Source organism: Serinus canaria, chromosome 25 (assembly GCF_022539315.1).
Source record: "Serinus canaria isolate serCan28SL12 chromosome 25, serCan2020, whole genome shotgun sequence".
Classification (NCBI taxonomy): domain Eukaryota; kingdom Metazoa; phylum Chordata; class Aves; order Passeriformes; family Fringillidae; genus Serinus; species Serinus canaria.
Genome location: NC_066338.1, coordinates 6,964,704 through 6,987,871, shown reverse-complemented (window position 1 = coordinate 6,987,871; position 23,168 = coordinate 6,964,704). Strand labels below are relative to the sequence as shown.

The window sequence follows — 23,168 nt, the reverse complement described above, 5'->3', positions numbered from 1 at the left end:
CCCTCGCCAGCGTCTGCTGCCCGCGGAGAAAATCCTCGTGGTCTTTGCTTCTCAGTTGGTTCCAATTGGCTGGCGCAGGCATGTTTCGGCCGAGGGGCTGAGCCCATGCCAACCCTTCCTTCCCTCCCGCCGCTCTCTTCTCCAGCTGGCAGAGGCAATAGCAATCGGCCTAGCACCTGCGAGGCCCTGCCTACCTACAGAGCCCACAGGAGCCCCTGCGAGAGGCGGCCATCAGGTTCATGGGTGAGCCACGAGCCCGGGCTCCCTCCCCGGCCCGCCGCAGCTCGGCCCCAGCCCCGCCTGCTGCCCCGGCAGCGCCGGCCGGGCCCGGCGCCGTGGAGCCCCGGCTGGCCTCGGCGCTGCTGCCGCCCTCTGGCAGCCGAGCCCTTGGGCGGCAGCGTGCGGCCAGGGCCCGGGCTGAGCCCTGCCGGGCCAGCAGGCCGAGTGGCCACAGCGCCGGCAGCGCTGCTGGCAGTGAGCTGTGCCGCTGGGGCCGTGACAGGCTCTGTGTTCACAGGGATCGCCGGGCAGAGCTTGAGTGGGCAGCAGAGAGAGCTCCAGCTGATCTGCAGTGGTGAGTGAGGGCAGTGGGCTGGCAACGGGGGCTGACAGTGGGGGGAGAGTTTCGAGCCCTGCCCCGGCTGCAGAGGGCTCTGCTCCCGTGGGCAAAGCACTCTGAGATTTCAGGGCTAAGTGGGACATTTCTGGCCAGACTCTTTGGGATGATCCCCTTGGTTCTTGCTCCCTCCTGGCCATGGCAAGAGCCAGCTGGTATGGCCTTGGCTGGGTGCTCTCCGGGGATCCCAAGAGATCTGGGATCTGACTGTGGGTCTCTCTTGCAGCCCTTGAGGACCAAACAAATGATGTCAGCCTTGCCGTTGTAAACCTGGCAATTCAAACATTGTGCGTCTTCAAGTCAGTAGGCCCGGCTCCGATCTCCATGTTCCAGCGGCTCCAAAATCACCTGCGCAGGGCATGGAAGAGACGGCCTCGCCTGTCACAGCTCAGCTGCCTGCCCTGCCGGAGCTCTGTGCAGAGCTGAGCAGCCAGGCTCTTTTTTGTGAGGCCACCTGAGGCAGGAGGCATTTCTTTTCCGTCAGGAATGTTTTTTTGGTTTCTTTTGGTTTTTTTTTTTCTCTTTTGTTTTCTTTTGTTTCCTTTTACAATGTAAATATAGACTGTGTTATTATTCACAGAGTGCCAGGATCTTTTTTTCTTGCCCATGGTCCACAGGCCATTAGGGAAGAGGGGGGGGAAAGGGTGCTTGTGTTTAGCCAGCTGCCCAGGCGTGCAGTGCCGCAGGGATAATGGCCAGAAGCCCCTTGGCCTTTGGTGGTTCCGCTGAAGCCTTTGTGCTGCCGACAGAGCGGCTGGGCAGGGGCCGGAGCTGCGGGGATCCCTGCGAGAGCGGTGCCTGGAGATGGCCACAAGCCCTGTGCCAGGCAGGAAGCGCCATCCGTGTCCTCCTGCCCGTGTGCTGCTGCCTGCGTTGCTGAGGGCTCCGAGGTGCCTCTGGCTGGGGCTCCTCTGGAGCTGCTCTGGGGCTGCGGCGCTGCTGCCGGGCAGCTTGGCCGGGCTGGGGGAGACCCTGAGGGGACGGGGCACTGGGAAGCCCTGAGCAATTGGGTGTCAGAGGCCATAAGCAGCCCCCTGGCAGCCTCCTTGTTCCTGCCGGAGTTGACTTGCAAGATGGATTCTGGGCCCTCTGGAACTAACAGCATCAGTGTTGTTTATACCGAAATGCAGGGAATTCTCAGACCTTTGGTCTTGTCAGCAGAGCTTAGAATTAAACACAGGATTTGATCAGAGACCTTGGAAAGTTCTTCCAAACTTGGGTGCTAGAAGCGAGAATGTGGATTTATAGTTTATAGCAGAGACACGTGGAGGAAAGTTGAAGTGGAGGAAAGATTTAGAGTTGTAGACTTCAAGATTTAGAAAAACTAAAAGTAGCAACAATGGTAAAAAAGAAGCTTAGGATGCACTGCCATAGTTTTGGGTGTCATAACATGGTTGGTTGGCTAAGGAAGCTGACACTGTAGCATGAGTCCATAGGAGGAAATATTGAAGGATTGGGTCCAAAACATAGATATCCTTGTTGGCAGTGTCTTATTGGCCAACAAATCCTTAAAAGCTCTTGTAACTAGAAGTCTTGCGGCCTTGTGAGCCATGCGGTGGAGATGGGAGCCAAACTCACCCTTCCTGTCTATGCAGAAGATAAGGAAAAGAAATGGCATCATCTAAAAAACTCAGAGGTCCGCTCTCCAGAGCTCCTTCCTAACTCCTTCCAATCCCCCAAAGTGTGATTTAGATACAAAGAGATGACAAGGACTCATAATGCTGGCTCTTTGACTCCAAAGCAGCTGCTTTAGAATCTTTCACATAACCCTGTGTAGTTATGTGCCACAAATGTATCATTTTAGGAAACTTTCCCCACGGACTTGAATGGGGGTTTGTTTGAAAGGTGTTTGAGGAGAAAGCCTCCCAGCAGAGGTCTGGGCTTTGGCCTAGCTGTGTCCCTGCTGATTGTGAAGTGTGCCATCAGCTGCAGGCTTTCTGGGCTAAAAATATCATCATGTCACTTGGCCTATAAAAGCTGGAGCCACTTTTGAGCAAATTTGGAGACCTCATCTATGGGTGGATGGAGCACCTAGGATTTTCCCAATTGCCGGGAATGGTTCTCCAGGTCCCCGGTGTAAAAGGGGGCTCCCCAGCAACTGTGCATCTCAAAGATGAGAAACAATTGTCTTGTTTGAAAAGACAGGTGTCTGCTAAGGAAGGCAGAAGCCTTCTCTGAAGTGGAAAATGTAAATCCCCTCCCTTCAAATGATTATAATTTAGAAAATAAAATGCTCTCAGGGAAAGCTATGGGAATAGGACTGAGCCCGCAGAGCAGGGCAGAGTTTGCTGATGGTCTGAGCTCTTCCTAAAGATCCTGTCGGGCTCGATCAGGATACGGGGAGGGCTTCCCAGCCTGTCTGATGTGCAAAAGGCAAAAGGATCCAAACACAACTTATGTTCTGTGTGCCAATACACATTCATCAATATTTTCCTGTAAATCTCCTCCTGTTTCTGATTCTTGAAATCGACATCACCACACTCACAGCGCATGCTCCTGCTGTGCCTAAGGGGGCTTCTGGCTCTCTGGGGCTCTTCTTGGAGGAAGGCCCACAGTCTTCCTCACTGTCCTCTGAATAACCTGACAGGTTGTGCATGTGCCCCAAGTCCTGTGTTATGTAAGTAAGCACTGTGCTCCAATTAAGCCTTTTTATTTCATAGAGAGGAATGCTACTTTAAACTCCCTGTCTGGAATTGTCCCAGCGTTATTCATGTTACGGCTGATCCTGTCCTGGGAGTTATCCTAACTTCGTCTTGATGCCAATTCTGACTTGGGAGTCTTCCTAACTTTTGTTCATCAAGGCCAATTCCAATCTCCTGTATCCTGTTTCCTACATATATCATCTACAAAGAAACCCATCTGCTTCATACCATGAATCACATATACCTTTCCAATTATATTCCAAAAATAATGACATAATTACAAGTTTGTTAGCACAAATCACATCCATTTTTCACAGGAGGCCAAAATTTGGAAAAAGGATGAAAGAAATGCTCTGATCATGATGATGACAAAAAAAAAAAAAACAAAACCTATTTATTTTTGACAGCAAATGAACACTGGCTGCCCTCCAGCCCTCCCAGCCTGGAAGGCCGAGCGGTGCTGTTCCCATGGCATGAGGCGCTGGCAGCCGGCGGAGAGAAACCAGAGAGCCACGGTCAGTGGCAGCAGGCTCCTGTCCCCCTGTCTCACCATGGCCTGTGCCCGGGCCAGGCTGCTGGCTGAGCTCAGAGCCCAAACCTCCCAAGCCATTCTCTGTTTTTAGAGAAGGGCAGCATGGCAGGCCACGTTCCACCTCCTCTGCTTAATCACGGCACAGCAACTCCTCAGCAGCTGCAAGAGCGGGATGCCCGTGTGCCCGCTGCCGCCTGCCCGGAGCCCTTCTGCCAGCCGAGCTGTGGAACCAGGTGCCCACCTCTGGAGAGCTGCTGCCAGGAGAGGAGCCGATCCTGCACCATGTCCTCGTCCTTCTGGAAGGGGCTGTCCCCGCAGACCGTGGCCCCTGGGGTGCTGGCACTGGATGCACTCCACAGACGCTGCAGGCGCCTCCCTGTCCTGTCCGGGCACCAGGTGAAATCCTCCTGAGAAAAGCAGAGAACAATTGCGTGAAAGTCAATTCAAAACAAGACCTGGAAACAAGAAAAAGCACAAAGCCCGTCACTGTTTCACAGGCCTGAGGAGATTAGGTTCCATGGTTCAAGGTTTAATTCTCCCGTTCTTCCATGGCAGAATTAAACCTTCCCACAGGTGGGGAAAATCCCCACCTTTCCCACCTGTAAATGCGCCCCTTCCTCAAGGGCCTGCAGAGCAGACCAGCTGGGGCACAGCTCCGGAACATGTGCCCCATCCACATGGATGGATGCTTTTGTCAGGCTGGCTGCCCCTGTCTCAGCCTGTGCCAGGCTGGCTGGCAGAAGCTGTCAGCAAGGCCAGCAGCCGGCTCCCCTTCCACAACATCCGTCCCCTGTCCTGCCAAAAAGCAGCTCGGGGGCCGGCAGAAAAATTAATATTCTCCAGTGCCACCAAGCGGGGAACCTCCAGCACGGGGCCAGACCGAGCCCTGCCCTGCCTGGAAGCACCAGCATCCCCCCACCCCTGCGCTGGCTGGGGACTCATCTTGATTTCATCGGGGCACAGAGCGTGTCCTCCAGGCAGGGGCCGCAGCCAAAGCCCATCGGCTCTGCCCCGCCAGCGGCCAGCTCCAGGATGGTGTTCCCAGCTCCACGTCGTGCTCCAGAAGAACACGCCAGCTGTGCTTCAGCTTGCAGCGACATCACGATGCCACTGAGCTGCAGGCGGATGTTTCCCCTGTCCCAGTCCGTGGCACCTTCACTGCACTGCCGCCACTTCTCCAATAGGATGGGGAGCTCGGAGCTGCTCCCTCCACAGCTTGCCGGTGACCAGCGGAAGCATCTCCTCGGATGTGCTCTCTCCTCTGTGCCACGGACACAGGGAAACACTCCAGGCTTTTCTTCCAGTGCCACGGGACACGTGCTGCTGGTGCTTGCTGGGCTCCTGGATCCGTCTGTGCACAGGGATGCATCTCTGCTGTCTCCTGGGTCAGGCAGGGCTCCTGCAGCCAAGAATGTTCAAAAAGATCCTACAGGGATGGCCTGTCTGTGGGGTCCATGCATAAACACCACCTGATGAGTTGCTGGCACTCTGCAGAGAGAAACCAGAAACCGCCGCTCAGCGGGACAAGGCTCCTGTCCATGCTCTCCCACATTCCACAGTGCTCAGGCCACACCAGGAGGGCTCAGAGATGCAGCCAAAAGCTTCCCATCGATCCTCTCTTGCAGAGGACACCAGCAGAGAGGCACGGGTGCCACCTCCTCCACCTGAGCCCAGCAGATCCACCTCCTCACCAGCTGCAAGAGCAGGACGCTTCTGTGCCAGCTGCCCCTCCCAAGCCCGTTCTTCCCCTCATGCCTTGAAGCTCATCCTCACCTTGAGACACCCAGGCGGGGAAGCAGAGCTGGCCCCGGACAATGTCCTCCTTGGTGTGGAAAGGAAGGTGCCCACAGACCAGCTCATAGAGCAGGATGCCCAGAGACCAGATGGTGGCTGGCTGGCCATGGTAGCAGCCAAAGAGGATACATTCCGGTGGGCTGTACTCCGGCGTTCCTATGGGACACGGGCGCAGCTCATCAGGCATATCCTGCTCCCTCCCTCCCTCCTTCCCTCCCTCCCAGCCAGCCCCTGCCTTGCCATAAAGCAACTTGGCTGCAGCTGGCTGAAGAAGGATCTCTCTCCCTCCCTCCCTTCCTCCCTCTTCCCCCTCTTCCAGCAAAGGGGGGAACCTCTGCTGCCGGGCTGGGCCCCTGCTTTGGGCTCACCTGACATCTGGGTGTAGAACGTGTCCTGCAGGATCGTGCTGCACCTGAAGTCGATGAGCTTTGCCTCGCCCATGGCCAGGTCGACGAGGACGTTCTCAGTGCAGAGAAACACGTTCACCCTCCTGTGAAAATGTAAAAAGTTTAATAAAGGACAATGGGACACCAGGACCATGGAGCAAAGGTTATTATGGCCAGGTGCATCTTGGCACTCAGCCAGGAGCACCCTGTTACCTTTGGGGATCCCCCTGAAATACCTTTTCCCTTACACCAGCCTGTTGCATATTCATAGACCCTCATGCATATCCATAAACTTGTTTACATTTTCCAGGAACTGTTCTACCTGGCCCCTCCTTGGGTCTGCCTTTTCAGAGCATGTGTGTTTCTTGGCTGTGGTTTTGGCTCCTTCTCTTTATCACCTCCAGTTTTTGGGCCTTGGTCCACTCTGCCTTCAGACAGGGAGTGCTGATAGTTGGCAGATCTGTACAGCTGTCCTCATCCGGTGTCCACTGGATGTTATCCCATCCCAGCAGGCATTTAACACAATGCCTGCACCTATTTCACTAAGCCTAATTAAAAACAGAAATAAAAACTATATCTTTATAACAAAGTTGGTTTAAAAAATGGTCCCAGCCCATATTTGATCCCATACAAGTTGATCCCAGTCTGTGTGGTCCTGATCCATATGGTCCCACTCCCAGTCCATAGGATCCCAGTCCATATAATCTCAGTCCAGTATATCCCATTCTGTGTGGTCCCAATCCATAGGATCCCAGCCCATATGGTCCCAGTCCATATTTGATCCCACTCCAGGCTATCCCAGTCTGGAGGGTTCTGATCCCCCAGATCCCATTCCATGTGATCCCAGCCCATATTTGATCCCAGTCCAGTTTATCCCAGTCTGGGTGGTCCTGATCCATATGGTCCCACTCTGTGCAGCCCCAACCCACAGGATCCCAGCCCATATTTGATCCCAGCCCATATTTGATCCCAGTCTGTGTTCCTGCACACACTCCCAGAGTCTGGAATTCCAGTTCCAAGACAGGAAACAATGTTCCTGCCTTTGAATTTCCTTCCTATCATCTCAAAAATTAGAATGAAATTATAAATAAAATGAAATAATAATGATGAAAATGAAAAATAGTAATTTCAACTCTTACTTACAATACTCCAATAATGATTTAACCCAAAGCAAAACTTATTACTATAACATTACCAATAAATTTATATAAACAAATTATATACCAAGAAATAACTTTTGAAAGTTTTACCTCGATGGCTTATATACTTCAGATTAAAAAAAAATCTAAAAAAAACTAACATGCAATCTAACACACCTTAGTTAAACAATTCATATTACAAATATACTAAACACAAAACCAAACACCATTATAATTTCTCACACATTCTAACCAAACAATTAAACTTTAATAACATCCTTAAGTACTCTTAAAAAATAAAATTAATTTTAAAAATTATTTGTGTGTGGGTGGTTTTATTTGGATATTGGTTTTTGGATTGTTTGGGTTAGATGATTTAAAAATTGGGATTCTTCTAGGAATTTAATCATCTGAGAAGGCAGCACTCTGCAAACAGAACTGAAAATGAAGAGGACAGAAATCAGTAACTCTGAAAGTTTTATTTGCTATCAAATACATCCCACCCAGCCAGCCCCACACAATCCCCACCCCACTACTCCAAACTGGTATCCCACTTCTCCCAATCTCCTCCCAACTCCATCTCAGCCTGGTGGCTGTGGAATGGAGTGAGTTTAGCCTGGGATGAGTTTTTTTGAGGAGGGAATGTGGGAACCCAGCACATCCCTCCTGATGTCCAGAGCTACCGAGAGAACCCTTGGGGGGCTCGGGAGTCTTGGAATGTTGCCAAAAGCACTTGGTGGCTTGATTTTGATCCATCTAGGGATGTGCCACCGATGTATGAGAAGATGGAACCTGTGGGAATTACCCGGGTGTTAAAGTTGAAGGGAAAAACGTAGGTATAGGGTAAATTACAGATTTTGGGGTTTTTGTACAGGGGGGTTGTGGAGACAAGATGGAGGAAACAGGGCAGGACACAAGACTCTTCTTTCTTCTTCTTGTCATCCATCTTCTGCTGTGGTGTTGGCACTTGGGGATTGGTCTAGGACGAGAGTGTATCCGGTGACGAGGGTGATAGGTATTGGGGATAAAAGGTAAATATGATATACGTAGTTTTTGATATAAAAGATGTGCCCGCCTTGGGGGTGGCCAGAGTGCCTTTGGCTGCCGTGCTAGTCAGATCCCAGTTGGGCAGAGAAGGGACTTTACAGATAAGATATAATAAACAATTCTGAAGACCAAAAAACCCTGGAGTCCAGACTCATCTTTTGAGACACAGCCTGCCAGAACCATCCTAAGCGTGTGTGGGGACAGAGACAAACAGCCGGACTCCACAAGGGAACAAGCAATTTGAAGTAGAATTGAGCCATTTTGGGTTAAAATTCAGTTATTTTCAGTTGGATTTGAGATGACAGATCAATCCCTCTTGGCTTTTGGAGTACACAGATGGAGAAAAAAGCTGAGGCCAAACCAATGGACAAGCAGCCAGGTGTGTTCCCAGCATGGATCACAGGGAATGTGGGGCTCTGCCTAATGTGGCTCCTCCAGTGGGGGATGGAGCTGGAGCAGCACACGAAGCTCTTCCCGCACTCGGGGCACTCCGGGGCTTCCCTTACCGGTGCCTCCGTTGGTGTTGGGTCAGGTTAGAGCTGCTGGAGAAGCTCTTCCCACACTGGGGACACTCTCCCCAGTGTGGATGGGGGCCTCTCCCCAGTGTGGATGCGCTGGTGGGTGATGAGGGTGGAGTTGCGCTTGAATCCCTTCCTGCAGTCAGGGCACTGGAAGGGCCTCTCCTCTGTGTGACTCAGAAAGTGCTGGAGGAGATGGGATTTGATCCGAAACGTCTTCCCACACTTGGAACACTCATAGGGCCTCTCCCCAGTGTGGATCGTTTGGTGGAGGATCAGGTTGGATGCTGGCTGAAGCTCTTCCCACACTCCCCACACTCATGGGGCCTCTCCCCAGTGTGGGTTCTCTGGTGACTGATCAGGTGGGAGCTCTGGCTGAAGCTCTTCCCACATTCCTTACACCCGTGGGGCCTCTCCCCAGTGTGGATTTGTTGGTGCATGACAAGATGGGTGTTTCGCCTGAAGCCCTGCCCGCAGTCGGGGCAGCGGAAGGGCCTCTCCTCGGTGTGTGTGAGCTGGTGCCGGAGGAGACAGGAGCTGGTGTGAAACCTCTTCCCACACTCCCCACACTCATAGGGCCGTTCCCCAGTGTGGGTCCTCTGGTGTTTGAACAGGCTGGACTTCCACCTGAAGCTCTTCCCACACTCCACACACGTGTGGGACTTCTCCCCACCATGGAGCTGCTGATGGAGCACCAGCTCTGAGCTCTGGCTCCATCTCCGGCCACCCTCCCGGCCCAGGCTGGCTCTTTCCCCCTCAGATCCCTGTGATCTGCATTTGCAGCCCCTCCTCATGCGGCATCTCCGGGGCTTTTCCTCCCCATTGGGTTCCTGCGCCATGGAGCCACTCAAAACGGCCTCTGCCACCAGGTTCTGCCGTGGGGATTTGTCCTCCCTGCTCTCCATGCTCAGCTCCTGCTCTGGGGGAGGAATGACAAGGACAGGATGGGATTTGCCTCCGTGCCAAAGGCAAGGGGAATGAGATCCCCCCAGGGCTGTCCTGCAGCCGGGGCCCGTGCTGGGCTGGGAGATGGAGCAGCACAGAGGGGGAAGGGGCACTGACTTCCTCCTCACCTACCTCAGTGTCCTGGGGCACCTTCCTCTTCCTCACAGCCTCCCAGGGGCTGGCAATGGGAAATCCTGGTTTGGGGAAAACAATGGATGACCACGTGGATTTTGAAGGTCCCTCTGGAAAGTCCATCTCTACGAGTCCCCGGCCATCTAGGCTCCAGAAAAACCTCCCAAACACCACAATTCAGCTCTGAAAATGCCTCCCAGGAGTTCCCTGTCCCTGGTCCCTCCCCTCTGGTGTTCAGGGGTTCCCCCTGTCCCCGCTGCTGGGGGTCACGCTTGGATTGGGGGTCCCCCTTCTCCTCGGTGCCCACCCTGCCCAGGCTGCTGGCAGTCCCAGCAATCCCAAAAGCTCCCCCCTCTCCGCTCTCCCCATTCCGGGATGCCGGGGGCTCTTTGGGCTCCTGGGCTCCCTTCTCCCCTCACTCTCTGCTCGGGGCTGCAGGGGCTCCAAGGAGTCCCCCCTGCCCCTCTCCAGCCTCTTGAGGCTCCCGCCAATGGCGGCGCTCCCCCTTCTCTGGGCTCCCCACTTTGGGCTCCTGGGGGACACAGGGCTCTGCTCCTCCAGGCTGCCTCTGCCGCCAGCCGCCACCGCCCGATGTCCCCCCAAGGGGCCTTTTCTGCTCAGCCTTGCACTTCTCCATTCTCCAAACATCCCCCGATAAAACCCAACCCAGGGACCCCCTGGGATATTTGGGCCGAGCTCCCCCTCCCCGCTCACCTGAGCCATGGGGGGGGCGATGATCCCACAGGTGGGGGCTGCGAATTCAGGCAGGGCTCGAGCGCATGGTTCCGCCTGCTCAGCCTTCATCCGCCTTTGTCCCTCCTCTTCCTCCCGCTCCTCCCCTTCCGTCCTCCCTCCTCCTTCTCAGCTGTCTTAAGTTCTCCTCCTCCTCCTTGCTAACCCCGCCTCGGTCTCCTCCTTCTATCGCGGGTCTCTCTACCCCTTCATCCCTCCTCCTCTATCCCTTCTCCCCCTCCTCCTCCTCCCTAACCCCTCCTCCTTCTCCCCCTCCATCCCTCCCCTTCCCTTCCTTCCTCCTCCTCCCCCAGCAGCCCCGACACCCTCGGTGCCCCGTTCCCGCAGCCCTCGCCGCCCGTGGCTGGAGCGGGGATGGAGCCGGCAGCGCGGGGCTCTCGGCTGCTCCCAGCCGCTGCGGGCGGGGGCAACCCGGCCCGGGCCAAAGGAGAGGCAAACTGGGAAAACTGGGGGCTGCACATCCAAACTGGGCCTTGCTGGGGACCCTGCCTGGGCACTGCCAGCCCTTGGGGCTCCTCTCGGCACCTCCGTGAGGGGGGAACGCACCCAGGGCTGGGGGATCCCAGCAGTGCCAGCGCTGCCAGGGACTGGGCTGGACTGGGATGGTACTGGGAGGGACTGGGGCTGTGCTGGGTTTGTACTGGGAGTGACTGGGGCTGTACTGGGTTTGTACTGGGATCATACTGGGATCGTACTGGGAGTGACTGGGGCTGTGCTGGGTTTGTACTGGGATCATACTGGGATGGTACTGGGAGTGACTGGAGCTGTACTGGGTTTGTACTGGGATCATACTGGGATGATACTGGGAGTGACTGGGACTGTACTGGGTTTGTACTGACATCATACTGGGATCGTACTGGGAGTGACTGGGGCTGTACTGGGTTTGTATTGACATCACACTGGGATTGTACTGGGAGTGACTGGGGCTGTACTGGGTTTGTACTGATGTAATACTGGGATCATACTGACAGGGCAAACTGGGATCACACTGGGAGTGAGCAGGAGCCTGTCAGGAGCAAATGAGACCATGTTGGGGCAAATGGGATTTACTGGGAGTAACTGGGATGGTGCTGATGGTGACTGGGAGCAGCTGTGAGGAACTGGGATCATGCTAGGAGCAACTGGGAATAACTGGGAATGACTGAGAGTGACTGGCTGCATGCTGGGGGCGATTGGAAACTGCTGGGTTTATCCTGGGATGAACTGGGATCATACTGGCGGTGACTGGGAACATACTGGCAGTGAGTGCCACTAAACTGAGGGTGACTGGGAGTGCTTGGGAGCAAATGGGAACATATTGGGGATACTGGGAGTGACTGGGAACATGCTGGAGGGAACTGGGGAACACTGGGAGATACTGGGAGTGACTGGAACAAAAGTGAGGGTGAAAGAGAGCAACTGGAACCATGTGGAGCACAGCTGGTTCATACCAGTGGGCTGGGTGAGTTTGTTGGGAGTTTAGGGCAATTATTGGGGTTTCTGGAGATAATTACTGAGTTTGGGGAGTGTTGGGGATTTTGGGGAGTTTGTGGATTTTGGTGGGTTTGGATTTTGGGGGATTCTATCAGCCCTGTGTGGGGGGGTGAGATTTATTGAAATCTTTTAAGGTTTTTTGTACTTTTGGGGTTTTTACTAGGATTTTGTGAGGGTTTTATGAGATTCTCTGGAATTTTGAGGGTTTTATTTTTGGATTATTGGGGGATTTTGCGTGGTTTTATTGGAATTGTGAAAGCATTTAGTGGGATTCTTTGGGAGTTCAGGTTTTTTAAGGACTTTTTTGTTAGGATTTTGGGAGGTTTTTGTGGGGTTTTTTGGGTGTTGCCAAGATTTCTTTGGGTCTCGGGGTGGATTTTGTGGGACTTTTTATGGTTTTGCAGACATTTTTGCAGGGATTTGTGGAGTTTAACTAGGATTTTAGGGATTTGTTGAAATTTCAATGATTTTGTGGGCGTTTATTGGGATTCTAGGGTGTTCTAACAGGACTTTGTGAGAGTTAATTGGGATGTCGTGGGTTTTATAGGGACTTTTGGGGATTTTAAGGAGATTTTGGTGCCTCTCAGCCCTTCCCCATATCCGAAGATAACTGCAAAGCCCCCCCAAAATTCCACTAAAAACCTCCAAAATCCCCAAAAAACCCTCTGAACACACGCATATCCCACAAAATACCAGTGGAACCCACCAAAATTTAAAAACACTCTTGAAAATTTCAATAAATTCCTCCCAAGAAACCCTCCACAACTATGATAAAATCCCCCAAAATCCAAAACCCCACAAATCCACAAAACCCCCCCAAATCATGTAACAGCCCCCCCCCCAAAACCCAGTAATTCTCCCCAAAAACCCCCACCAAATCCCCAAAATCCCTCCTAAAATCCCCCAAAAATCCCCCCAGACTCACTGGGGCCATCCTGGATCAGGGGGCACCGGCCGGTGGAACAGGAGCCACTTCAGGGGGCCCTCGGAGCTTTTTGGGGAGGGGGCACCATGGGAACCCCTGCTGTGCCCCTCCCCCCCGAAACCCCCAGACCCCGGTTCAGGGTGGGCCTAAGACGCCCCGGGACCCCCAAATCTCCCCCAGGACCCCCAGAGCCCCCCAAGGTTGTCCCAGGACCACTCCAGACCCATAACCACTCCCCAAGACCCCCAAAACCTCCCCAGGACCCTCAGACTCCCTCCAGTTTTCCCCAAAATTCACCCCAGACCCACCTGAGACCTCCCCCAAATACACATGCCTACCCCAAATCCCCCTCAAACCCCTTAATCCCCTCAGACCCTCCCAATTCCCCTCAGATCCCCCTAAACCCATCTGAGAACGCTCCAGACCCTCTCAAGCTTTCCCCAAAGCTCCCGAAAGCCCCCTCACACCCCCTCATTCCCCCCAAACACAGCGCACACCCCCCGATTTCCCGTCAATGCCCCGAAAAATCCCCCGTTTCTCCTCAAACCCGCCTCACAGCCGCCCCAAAGCCCCCCCGGCCCCACCTCAGCTTCTCCTCCGCCGCTCACCCCTCACAATCTGCCGCCTCCGCCGCGTGCGCGGGCTCCCAGCCAATAGCGGCGCGTCTCGCCGAACCGGCCAATGACCGCGCTGCACGTCCCCGAACCAACCATTCACAGCGCGGCTCCCCTCAGCAAAGCCCGCCTTCCGGAAGCGGCGCCCCGTTCCCCGCCGCTGCCGGGACCCGCCGGGCTCGGGACGGGTGCGAAGGGACCTGAGAGGGGATCGGGGGGGCCGGGGGAGGGTCCTGGGGGGGCTTTGGGGAGGGGTCCGGGGGTGCGGGTGGGGTCTGGGGGTCTGGGGAGGGTCCTGGGGCATTGTGGGGGGACCTGGGGGGTGCGGATGGGTCCTAAGAGGGGTCTCCGTGGGGGGGGGGCGGTCATTGGAGGGTCTGGGGAGGGGTTTTGGGGAGGGGTCGTAGGAAGGTCTTGGGAGGGTCTGGGGGTGTTGGGATGGTCCTGGGGGGTTTGGAGAGGGCTCTGGAGGGTCCTGAGGGTGTCCTGGGAGGGTTTTGGAGGTTTTGGGGAGGGGCTTTGGGGGGTCTGGAAGGGTTTTGGGAGAGGGTCTGGGGGGGGTTTGGGGGGGTTTGGGGGATTTTGGGGAGAGTTCCTGGGGGGATCTGGGGAGGGGCTGGGGGAGCCTGAGTTGGGTTTGGGGAGGGGTCTGGAGGGTCCTGGGTGGGGTCTTGGGAAGGGTCTGGGGGGTCTCAGGGGGCATCCTGGGCTGGGCCCGTTTGGGTCTGGGGGCTCTCAGGGAGTCCTGGGCCAACCCTGGGGGGCTCTGGGGGATTTGGGGTTCCTGGAGGGGTCCTGGGGGAGATTTGGGGGTCCCAGGCCCACCCTGAACCGGGGTCTGGGGGTTTCAGGGGGAGGGGGCACAGCAGGGGGTCTCCCCCGGTTTTTGGGGGGTCTCCCATGGTGCCCCCTCCCCAAAAAGCTCCGAGGGCCCCTGAAGTGGCTCCTGTTCCACCGGCCGGTGCCCCCTGATCCAGGACGGCCCCAGTGAGTCTGGGGGGATTTTGGGGGCTTTTTGGGGATTTGGGAGGGATTTTGGGGATTTCGGAGTGGCTTTTTTGGGCTTTGGGGGATTTTGTTGTTTAGGGGGAACGTATTGGGTTTTTGGAGAGATTTATTGGGTTTTGGGGGGTTGTGGATTTGCGGGGTTTTGTATTTTGAGGGAGTTTACTGGGGTTTTGCAGGGGGTTTTGTTAGGGGGGAATTTTTTGAACCTTTTGGAAGTATTTTTTAATTTTGGTGGGTTCCACTGGGATTTTGTGGGATTCTTGGGGGTTTTGGAGGATCTTATTGTAATTTTCGGGGGATTTGGGGGATTTTTAGTGGAATTTTGGGGGCCCTTGGGTGGTCTGTGGGTTGACCCTGGGTGTGGGGAAGGGCTGAGAGGCACCAAAATCTCCATTAAACCCTTAAAAGTCCCTATAAAACTACGACATCCCAATTAAATCTCACAAAGTCCTGTTAGAACTCCCTAGAATCCAAATAAAATCTCACCGTGTCTTGAAATCCCAACAACCCCTGCCAAAATCCCAATTAAGCCCCACAAATTCCCCAAAATTGTACCCAAAACCATATCAAGTCCCACAAAACCCACCCTGAGACCCAAAGAAATCCTGGAAACACCCAAAAAACCCTACAAACCCCCCAAAATACCCCAAAACCCCCAAAAATTTCCTTAAAAAACCCAGACCTCCAAAGAATCTCACAGAATGCCTCCACATTTCCAACAGAACCACCCAAAATCCCCCAGAAATTCAAGAGAATCCCAAAAAATCCCCACAAAATCCTAGTCATCTCCTCCAAAATTAAAAAACAAAACCCAGAACTTCCCAGAAAAACCCAGTTTTTCTCAGGATGTATCCTAGGTGGTGGTCCAGTGAAAGAAGGAAGGAGTATTTCATCTGGTGAAGTCCAGCTTCCAGATGTGGGTCCACCTTTTGATTGCAAGGACTATAAATCTCATTACAGTGATGGACAGCTTCCCTTCCTCGAGGCTATTAATCCCTGAGTTGATGTTCATCTTCCTTTCTCAAGCTGCTTTTCACTGTTTTGTTTAGGCATGAGATGAGCAGGTTTCATTTCAATATATTCTAAAGCTGTAGTTTCAAAAGATCCTTACTACAAGCAATATTCTAAAATTATACTTCGAAAGGTTATTATTGCAAAACTCTTTAAGGCTTAACTACAAGCAAAAAGTTCCTGTCAAAAAGCAACATCCTTAAAGCTTTAGTTCAAATGCTCCTAAATCAACTTAGGACTTATAAAGGTTAATTGCAAACAAAGGGTAGGTTCAAAGGCCTTCTTCCATGCTTTACTTTCCTCAGTTATTATTAGAATTTGTTTTTATAACTGTCCCATGGTCGGCCTCCACCCATACCACAATCACAAATGCACACATTGCCTGTCTGTATCTGACACAAAACACAGCTTTGTATTTCACAGTCCCCCCTCTGCTTGTGAAATAATTTCCATTTATCTTACTAATTCATGTCTGGGCTGCAAATCTGGCCAAAACTTAAAAAAACTCTTCCTTTTTTATGTTCTTTCTTTAATTTCATTAATTTGGATATTTTAGCTGGTTTCTCAAATTGGCCAACTCCTCCTGTAGCCAATTCCGGGTCTATCACAGCAACCTGCATGCTTTGAATAACTGAGTGGATTAGTCAGATAAAACATGGAATAAGGCAAGGTAGAAACAATAACCCAGCTAATGAACACAGTATCATGAACCCTATTTTCTTCCACCAAGTTCCCCCTCCAAGCCTCAAGCTCTCCAGGGATTGATAAGGGTTAGCTCCAGGACTTTTATGCCAGCACAACTCTATCTGGTCCTCCCATTCACAATTGTTCTCCTTTATTAGGCTCCAGTATCCAGCAGGAGGTGTTGGCTGCCAAGTTCTGGTATTATTATTGAATTTACTGCTAAAGTAGACATGCAAGGGGTATACCCTACCACTTCAGTATATTTTTTTTTCTTCCCTGCTGATGCAAACTGTCCCAATTATTGGATGATTTAAAATCCACCCTAAGGTCATTTCAATGTCTTGGAAATTTGAGTATGGTTCCATTTTAGAAATTGCTCTGGAGCTAGACTCTCATCCCTCCATGGCCAATTTTCAGCTGATTTTAATCCCCCACAAATGCAACAGTTGGATAACTCTAATTCTGTGGCAATTTCTTGCCTTAGATCTACAAAAATGTTCTTTTTTGAAGTCAGAAAACCCCATCGCTATACTGCTGTTCTAGCTGTTTGTATTGTTCACTTAATTCATTTAGCTTTTCTTGTTCTACTCTTTTCTTTTTTGATTCTGATTCTTGCTTCTGTAGGTTTTGAGTCATTTGTTTCATTCTGCTCTCTGGGTCCATTCCTTCTCTATCCTTTGCTAAACAAAAGAATTTGGTGTATTGCAGACAAATTTGTTCATCATTATCCTTGAGAAGGTTGGTTAACACGGGCCCATCATTGGGAGAAACCTTGTGACCATATTTTAAATTTTCTCCAACCCAGTGTAATTTGCCACCCATAGTGCACCCCTTTAATTGGCTGTGGTCATAGCACACTTCACTAACATGGGAATGTGCCATAAATACTGATTCCATTCTTCTCCCAATCCAGACAGTATGATTGCATTTGTCTCAGACAGCAGGAGCAATAGGCTCTGATCCTGCAGCTCGCTCCTGGATTATGTGGAGTTCAGGAGTGAGGCTATTAAGGCCCATTGCTTGGGGTGCAATGGTCAATACAGTGAAAATAATCCTCAGGGGGTTTAACTCTCTACCTCTCTCAAGGCCCCTTGGTTGCATCCAAGGGCCCAGATGTAGATCTTCTCGGTAGCAGAGTTTGTACCTTGGGATTTAGTCCCTGATATCTTTTGTTTCATTTTTGCCTTTTGCCTCATGAGCCTTCAGTTCTCTATTTATCGTGGGTGTGGCCCAATTCTTTTCAATTTAGGCTGGTTGGCCCCTGAGTTCTGAGGATGTGTGACTACAGTAGGGTTGGTGTCTGTGCCTCCCTTTCTTCCAGTGATGCTGAGCTTCCTGTCACTCTTTTGCTTTAATTTGCTATTCGTCAGGTATCTAATTGCCTTTGTCACACTATTTTTTCTAACTTGGCCTTTGGTACTTCCTGCAAATCAATTCCTGCTCATGTTCCGTGTACCCAAGTTTCCCACCAATCTTTATCACCTCTTTTAATATACCCTTTCCTCACTGCAGCCCACAATGTTTTATCAGTTTCTTTTTCTATTTCTTTTATACAATTACAGCAGAGAGCACTAGGGATCTGTACCCTTGGTAGGTTTGTATACCACAATTCCTGACACTCTATACACTTAAAACAACCCCATGGATAACACTTACAGTTTGAAGTAGTACATTCTACCTCTCATGAGTAAAACTGGTTTTGCAGCTTAAGGTAGGAGCGTTTTCATGGCACACATCAGTCCCTCTTTAACTTTCCTTTCAGTTCTCTGGGGGTAGATGCAATTCTCCACTGGGATTCAGCGGGGTCTCTGTCAGTGGTTCCGCTGCTCCTTTGACCCACGACGCGCGGGTCCAGCCTTTTCCACAGTTCAGACAGCTGTGTCGGTGGGCAGCAGAGTTCAGGATGGACCTTCCCGCCCAGGGGACAAACTTTCTTCCTTCCAGCTTTTAATTAGCACCCACTCACCCAGTTTTATTCGATATATGCTAAAGACTAGAGGGGCTGATTGAGCAATTACCCCTTTTTCCCTTAGTTCTAGGACATGTTGTCCCATCTTCTGGAAGTATTTTTGAATAGTCATATCTGCTACAACTACTGATGGTTGGGGTACTTCCTGGGAATAGGGCATTCCATAAAGCATCTCATATGCAGAAAGGCCTGTATCTGCATTTGGAAGTGTTCTTAGAGTAAGTAATGCTAGAGGTAAACATTTTACCCATGACATTTGGGTCTCAATCCTCAATTTTGTTAATTGTTGTTTTATAGTTTGGTTCATTCTTTCCACCCTCCCAGAGGTCTGGGGTGCAAGGGGTGTGATATTCCCTGGAAATACCCTGGCTTGTGTTACTCCTTTTATAATACTGGAAGTAAAGTGGGAGTCCTGATCAGAATCAATGGCCCTAATAACCCCACATTGGGGAATAATTTGTTCCAGCAATATTTAAACTACAAACTTCACCGTGGCTCTGGCAGCTGGGTAGGCCTCTACCCAATGAGTTAGTTAATCTACTAATACTAACAAGTATTTCTATCTGCCCACCTTTGGTAATTCAGTGCAATCCACCTGAACCCTCTCAAATGGTTGCTAGGCTTTTTCTTCCACCGGTTGGAGCTTGTCTCATCACCTTTTTGTTAACTTTTTGACAAGTCAGACACCCCTGTGTTATTTGTTTTGCTATCTCAAAAATTCCAATACATCCATAATATTTTAAAAATGCTCACACAAGGCTTTTGTTCCCCAATGAGTACGTTGGTGTAACTGGCTTAGAATCCTTTGGGCATAAGCCTTAGGTAAAATCTCACTTCCATCTGGGAGGACCCTTTTTCCCAGCTCTTTCTTAGCTTCTAATCTTTTTATAGCTTCTTCCTCTTGAGTACTATAGCTTTTTGGCAGTTCCTCTTGAATTTCTGCTACAGTGTTCAGCTGGATAATCTCTCCTAATTTAAAAACTGCCTCCTTTGCAGCCTGACCAGCTGTGTTGTTTCCTCTTACTAATTAGCTTGACTCTTGTTGGTGACCTTTTACATGTACCACTGCTATTCTCTTAGGTCCTTTCAGGGCTTCAAGCACTCTAATTATTAACTCCTGATTGACCAGTTTCTTCCCTTAAATGTTTATCAAACTTCTTTCCATCCAAATTTTTCCAAATGTGTTTACAATTCCAAAGGCATATTTTGAGTCTGTATAAATAGTTCCCACCTTATCTTTTAAAAGTTCTAAATCTCAGTACAAAGCAAACAATTCACAAGCTTGAGCTGACCAGCTGGAACTTATTTTTCCTCTTTCTATTACAGACGTTTTCCCCTTCTACAATAGCATGTCCTGAATTTAGTTTCCCTTCTATCACCCTTGACAAGCCATCGATAAAATAATTTCCCCCATTAGATAACTCTGTCTCACTTTAATCTGGTCTCTCTTTTGTTTGTAATTCAATTAATTCTACACAGGTATGAGCTAGCTCTTCAGTTGGCTCCCCATAGAGAAATTGAGCTGTTTTCTGTCTGATTTTGCATCCCTTTGGTGATCTTTGCACTGTTGATCTTTTAGCCCCTGTATCTACTAAAAATCTAGCTTTTCACCTTGGGGACCTATTTTTAATTTTATCAAGGGCTCCTGTGTTGTTTTGGTCCCTAATAAATAGAGCCCCTGACACCTCTAATCCTCTACAAACAGTTCCTTATCTGCCTCTTACTTCTTGCAAACCCTTTTAACATGTCCTTCCATACCACAGTAAAAGCAGGTAGGTCTTTTCAAACCCTCACCTGTTATTTTTCTGGTAGTTTCAGCATTCCCTAAAGATGCACCGCCCTTCTGAACCTCTTTTACTCCAGCTACAAAAACCTTAGCTTGAACTTTCACCTTCTCTTCATCTCTTCGCACATAAACTTTCTGCACTTCCCTAACAATTCTTGCAAACCTCTCTCCTGCCATCCAACTTTTCAAGTTTCCTTCTGATATCCTCCCATGATTTTGCCACAAACTGAGTTTTGATTAACGCTTCCCCCACAGCTGTATCAGCATCCAATCCTGAATACATTTGTATGCTGCTACTTATTCTTTATCATTTTCTCTTTACTTTTTCCTCTCCTGGTTTCCCATTTATTCCACAATTTTAACAGTACCCCAAGGGGGCTGTCCTGGGGTATATCTGGTAAAACGCTCCCTCTTTTTCCGGTACCTTCAGTACCTCTATTTTCCTGCTGGTTTATACCAGCTCCTGGGTTTTTGCTGTGGCATTTACCCATTTTATCCTAACAGGTGTTCCCTCACTCACCTCGACTACACTTGTTCAGACCTTGGTCCCTTCTTGTCAGGGATTTCTCTGATAAAAAGTCCCTTCTACCACCTCCCGCCTCTGATTTTCTAAGAAAAATCCCCCCTAACTCTTATTTCATCTAACCCCCAACCTTTTATACACAAGAAATCCTCCTTCACTCGCTTTGTTCCTTCACCTGCCGCTCCCCTCATGGGGAGACAAAACCGAGGTGAGAAGAACTCCACGATCACTCCGTGACTGGGTCACATCTCACACACACACCACTCACACTCACACACCTACACCCGTTCTTATCCCCCCTAACCAAGCCATACTTACAGCCTCCTTTTCTCGCCTGGGCCTTCGTGCACGAGTTACTGCAGGTGAATTCACTGCAGTCTACTCTGGGAGCTCAAAATTCTTTGCTCATAATTTACCTTAAGGATTTCCAGTTCCCTGAGAGATTCCCCAGTCACTCAGGGCCCCCTGAGGCAGAAGCCTCCAAGGTGGGGCACCTCCCTGAGATCAGGAGTCTCCCTCAATGGATTTGGGAATTCCCACCCAATGCACCAAAATCTGTTATAAATAAGAAGCTTGACTAGGCCAATATTCAAGCAGCAATCAATTTATTAATTAATATGGCGAAGTATGAGCAATACAGCGCTGGGTACAGTGGGGGCAGTTTCCCTCCAACCGCACACTGATAGTTGGGGCTTACAGGTATTTATAGGGGTACTCAGAAGCTTTCTAGCAGTTTCTATTTTCCAATTTTTACATCACGATTCTATGCACTATTGCGATTTAGTTTTTCTCAGAATGCGTCCCGAAAAGGAGGATCCTCAGATGGAGGTGGTGATTTCCAAAAGAATAAAGACGAATCCCATCTGGTGGAGTCCAGCTCCCCAGATGTGGGTCCACCTTTTTGATTACAATGACTTTAAATCTCATAACAGTGATGTCCAGCTTCCCTTGGTCGAATCTGTAAATCCTTGAGATGATATTCATCTTGCTTTCTCAAGCTGTTTTTCTCTGTTTTGTTAAGGTGTGAGATAAGCATATTTCCTTTATAGATATTCCAAAGCTATAGTTTCAAGGATACAAGCAATATTCTAAAATTATACTTCAAAAGGGTTATTATTGCAGCACTCCTTAAGGCCTGACTACAAGCAAAAAGCAACATCCTTAACACTTTAATTCCAATGCTCCTAAATCAACTAAGGTTAATTGCAAACAGAAGATAGGTTCAAAGGCCGTCTGCCGTGCTTTACTTTCCACAGTTATTTTTAAAATTCTCAACTGTCCCATTGTTGGACTCCACACATATCCCAATCACAAATACACACATTGCCTGTCTGACCCTGACACAAAACACAGCTTTGTATTTCACAGGCACTCGCAGCCCTTGGTGTGCCCAGGCCCTTCCCGCAGTCCCCCAGTGCACCCACAGTGTCATGGCCCTACCTGACAGCCTGACCTGCACCCTGCAGAGCCCTGGCTCGGGAGAGTGGGCTACTGTGGGCAGGAGCCATTGGCCAGATGGACACAGCCAGGGACTTGTGGGCAGTGGCTCCGTGTGCAGCATCAGACTGGGCATGGGGGGTGTCTCTCTCAGGACTCTGCCTTGGCCCTGGGGCTCTTTTGTGGCTTCCCCAATGACACAGGCAGTGGATCCACCTCCCCCTCAGCATGTTTGCAGGGGATGGGGGAGCTGAGTGGGGCAGGAGCACCATGGCAGAATTTGGACATGGGCAGGAACCCAAATGAGCTCGAGAAGTGGGAGACAACCTCATCTGACAAGCTGATGAGGTCCCACAAGGCCAAGTGCCAGGTGCTGACCCTGGCCTGGGGCAATTCCTGAATCCTGGATTCATCCAGGCCAGAAGAGACCTTCAGATCTGTCCCTTTGGTGCTGCCTCTCTGGCTGCTCCCAGCACTTCCAGCAGCAGCACTTGGCTGGCTCTTGGCCTTGCCCATGCCCACTTCCAGCAGGGCTGGCCAGAGGGGAGCACCCACAGCCTGTGCCTCTGCAGCCCAGCCCCTGTGGGCAGTGTGTGCCTGCTGTGGGTGGGCTCCAGAGGGGAATGGAGCAGCAAGCTGCTCTTTGGAGCAGCAAGTGCCACAAAGAGCTCAGAGCCAAAGAGTCTCTCCTCTGCAGGCACTGCTTCTTCGGGGCATTGAAATATTTCCAGGGCTGGAGTGGACCAATGGCTGTTCCTCATGCCACCCAAAAAGAAGCTGATGGTTGTATATTATTGGAGAATTTCTCTCCAGTTGAGCCTGGCAGGGGCTGTTTCCAGGGGGAAGTTGCTCCAATCAATACCCTGATGCCTCCCCCCGGGTCTGTGTGTTTCAACACTCTTGGCCTTTCTTGATGCTTCTCAAATGAGAAGAAATTCCTGGGGCAGCAGCAGGATTTACTTCTCACCAGAAAATACTATTACCTAAGTTGGTCTTCCAGTCCATCCAGCTCTTACAGTGGGTATCCTGGCATGTGTCCAAACCCTAAAGATGTTCATATCCCCAAAGGGTGACACAGGGCTTTTCCTGTTGTTAAGACCTGTAAGCCTTTGAGGTTTACAAATATATGGCAGAGTAATTGCCAGGTGCTGTACTGTGTTTATAGCAGTCTTTTAATAAAGTAATAAAATTACAGATGGACCATGATAGAAAAATAACTTGCTGCAAGAAAAAA

The 23,168-nt window shown here is 50.8% G+C and overlaps 2 protein-coding genes across 3 annotated transcripts in view; one reads left to right on the top strand and one right to left on the bottom strand.

The window, feature by feature from the left end:
- LOC115484925 (zinc finger protein 208-like) overlaps positions 1–23,168 on the top strand; it is a 513,901-nt gene that overhangs the window by 12,752 nt on the left and 477,981 nt on the right.
- Positions 3,531–6,429, bottom strand: LOC127060515 (serine/threonine-protein kinase pim-3-like). Of its 2 annotated transcripts, none has more exons than XM_050984188.1 (3): positions 5,953–6,429; positions 5,564–5,740; positions 3,531–5,278 (listed from the first exon to the last, which is right to left on the bottom strand). In XM_050984188.1, the coding sequence occupies exons 1-3, from the start codon at positions 6,122–6,124 to the stop codon at positions 5,217–5,219; spliced, it is 411 nt and encodes a 136-aa protein (XP_050840145.1). In that variant the 5' UTR covers positions 6,125–6,429; the 3' UTR covers positions 3,531–5,216. The 2 variants fall into 2 exon arrangements, with proteins under 2 accessions (XP_050840145.1, XP_050840143.1); XM_050984186.1 differs by lacking the exon at positions 3,531–5,278 and adding an exon at positions 5,304–5,484.

Excerpts from the sequence above, each read along its gene's own strand:
- LOC127060515 (XM_050984186.1), bottom strand. The coding sequence starts at position 6,124 with ATGGTCCTGGTGTCCCATTGTCCTTTATTAAACTTTTTACATTTTCAC. Across the intron at positions 5,741-5,952 it reads GTTCTACACCCAGATGTCAG|GAACGCCGGAGTACAGCCCA; the intron begins GTGAGCCCAAAG and ends CGTGTCCCATAG. Across the intron at positions 5,485-5,563 it reads CCCCGCCTGGGTGTCTCAAG|CTGGTGAGGAGGTGGATCTG; the intron begins GTGAGGATGAGC and ends CTGCTCTTGCAG.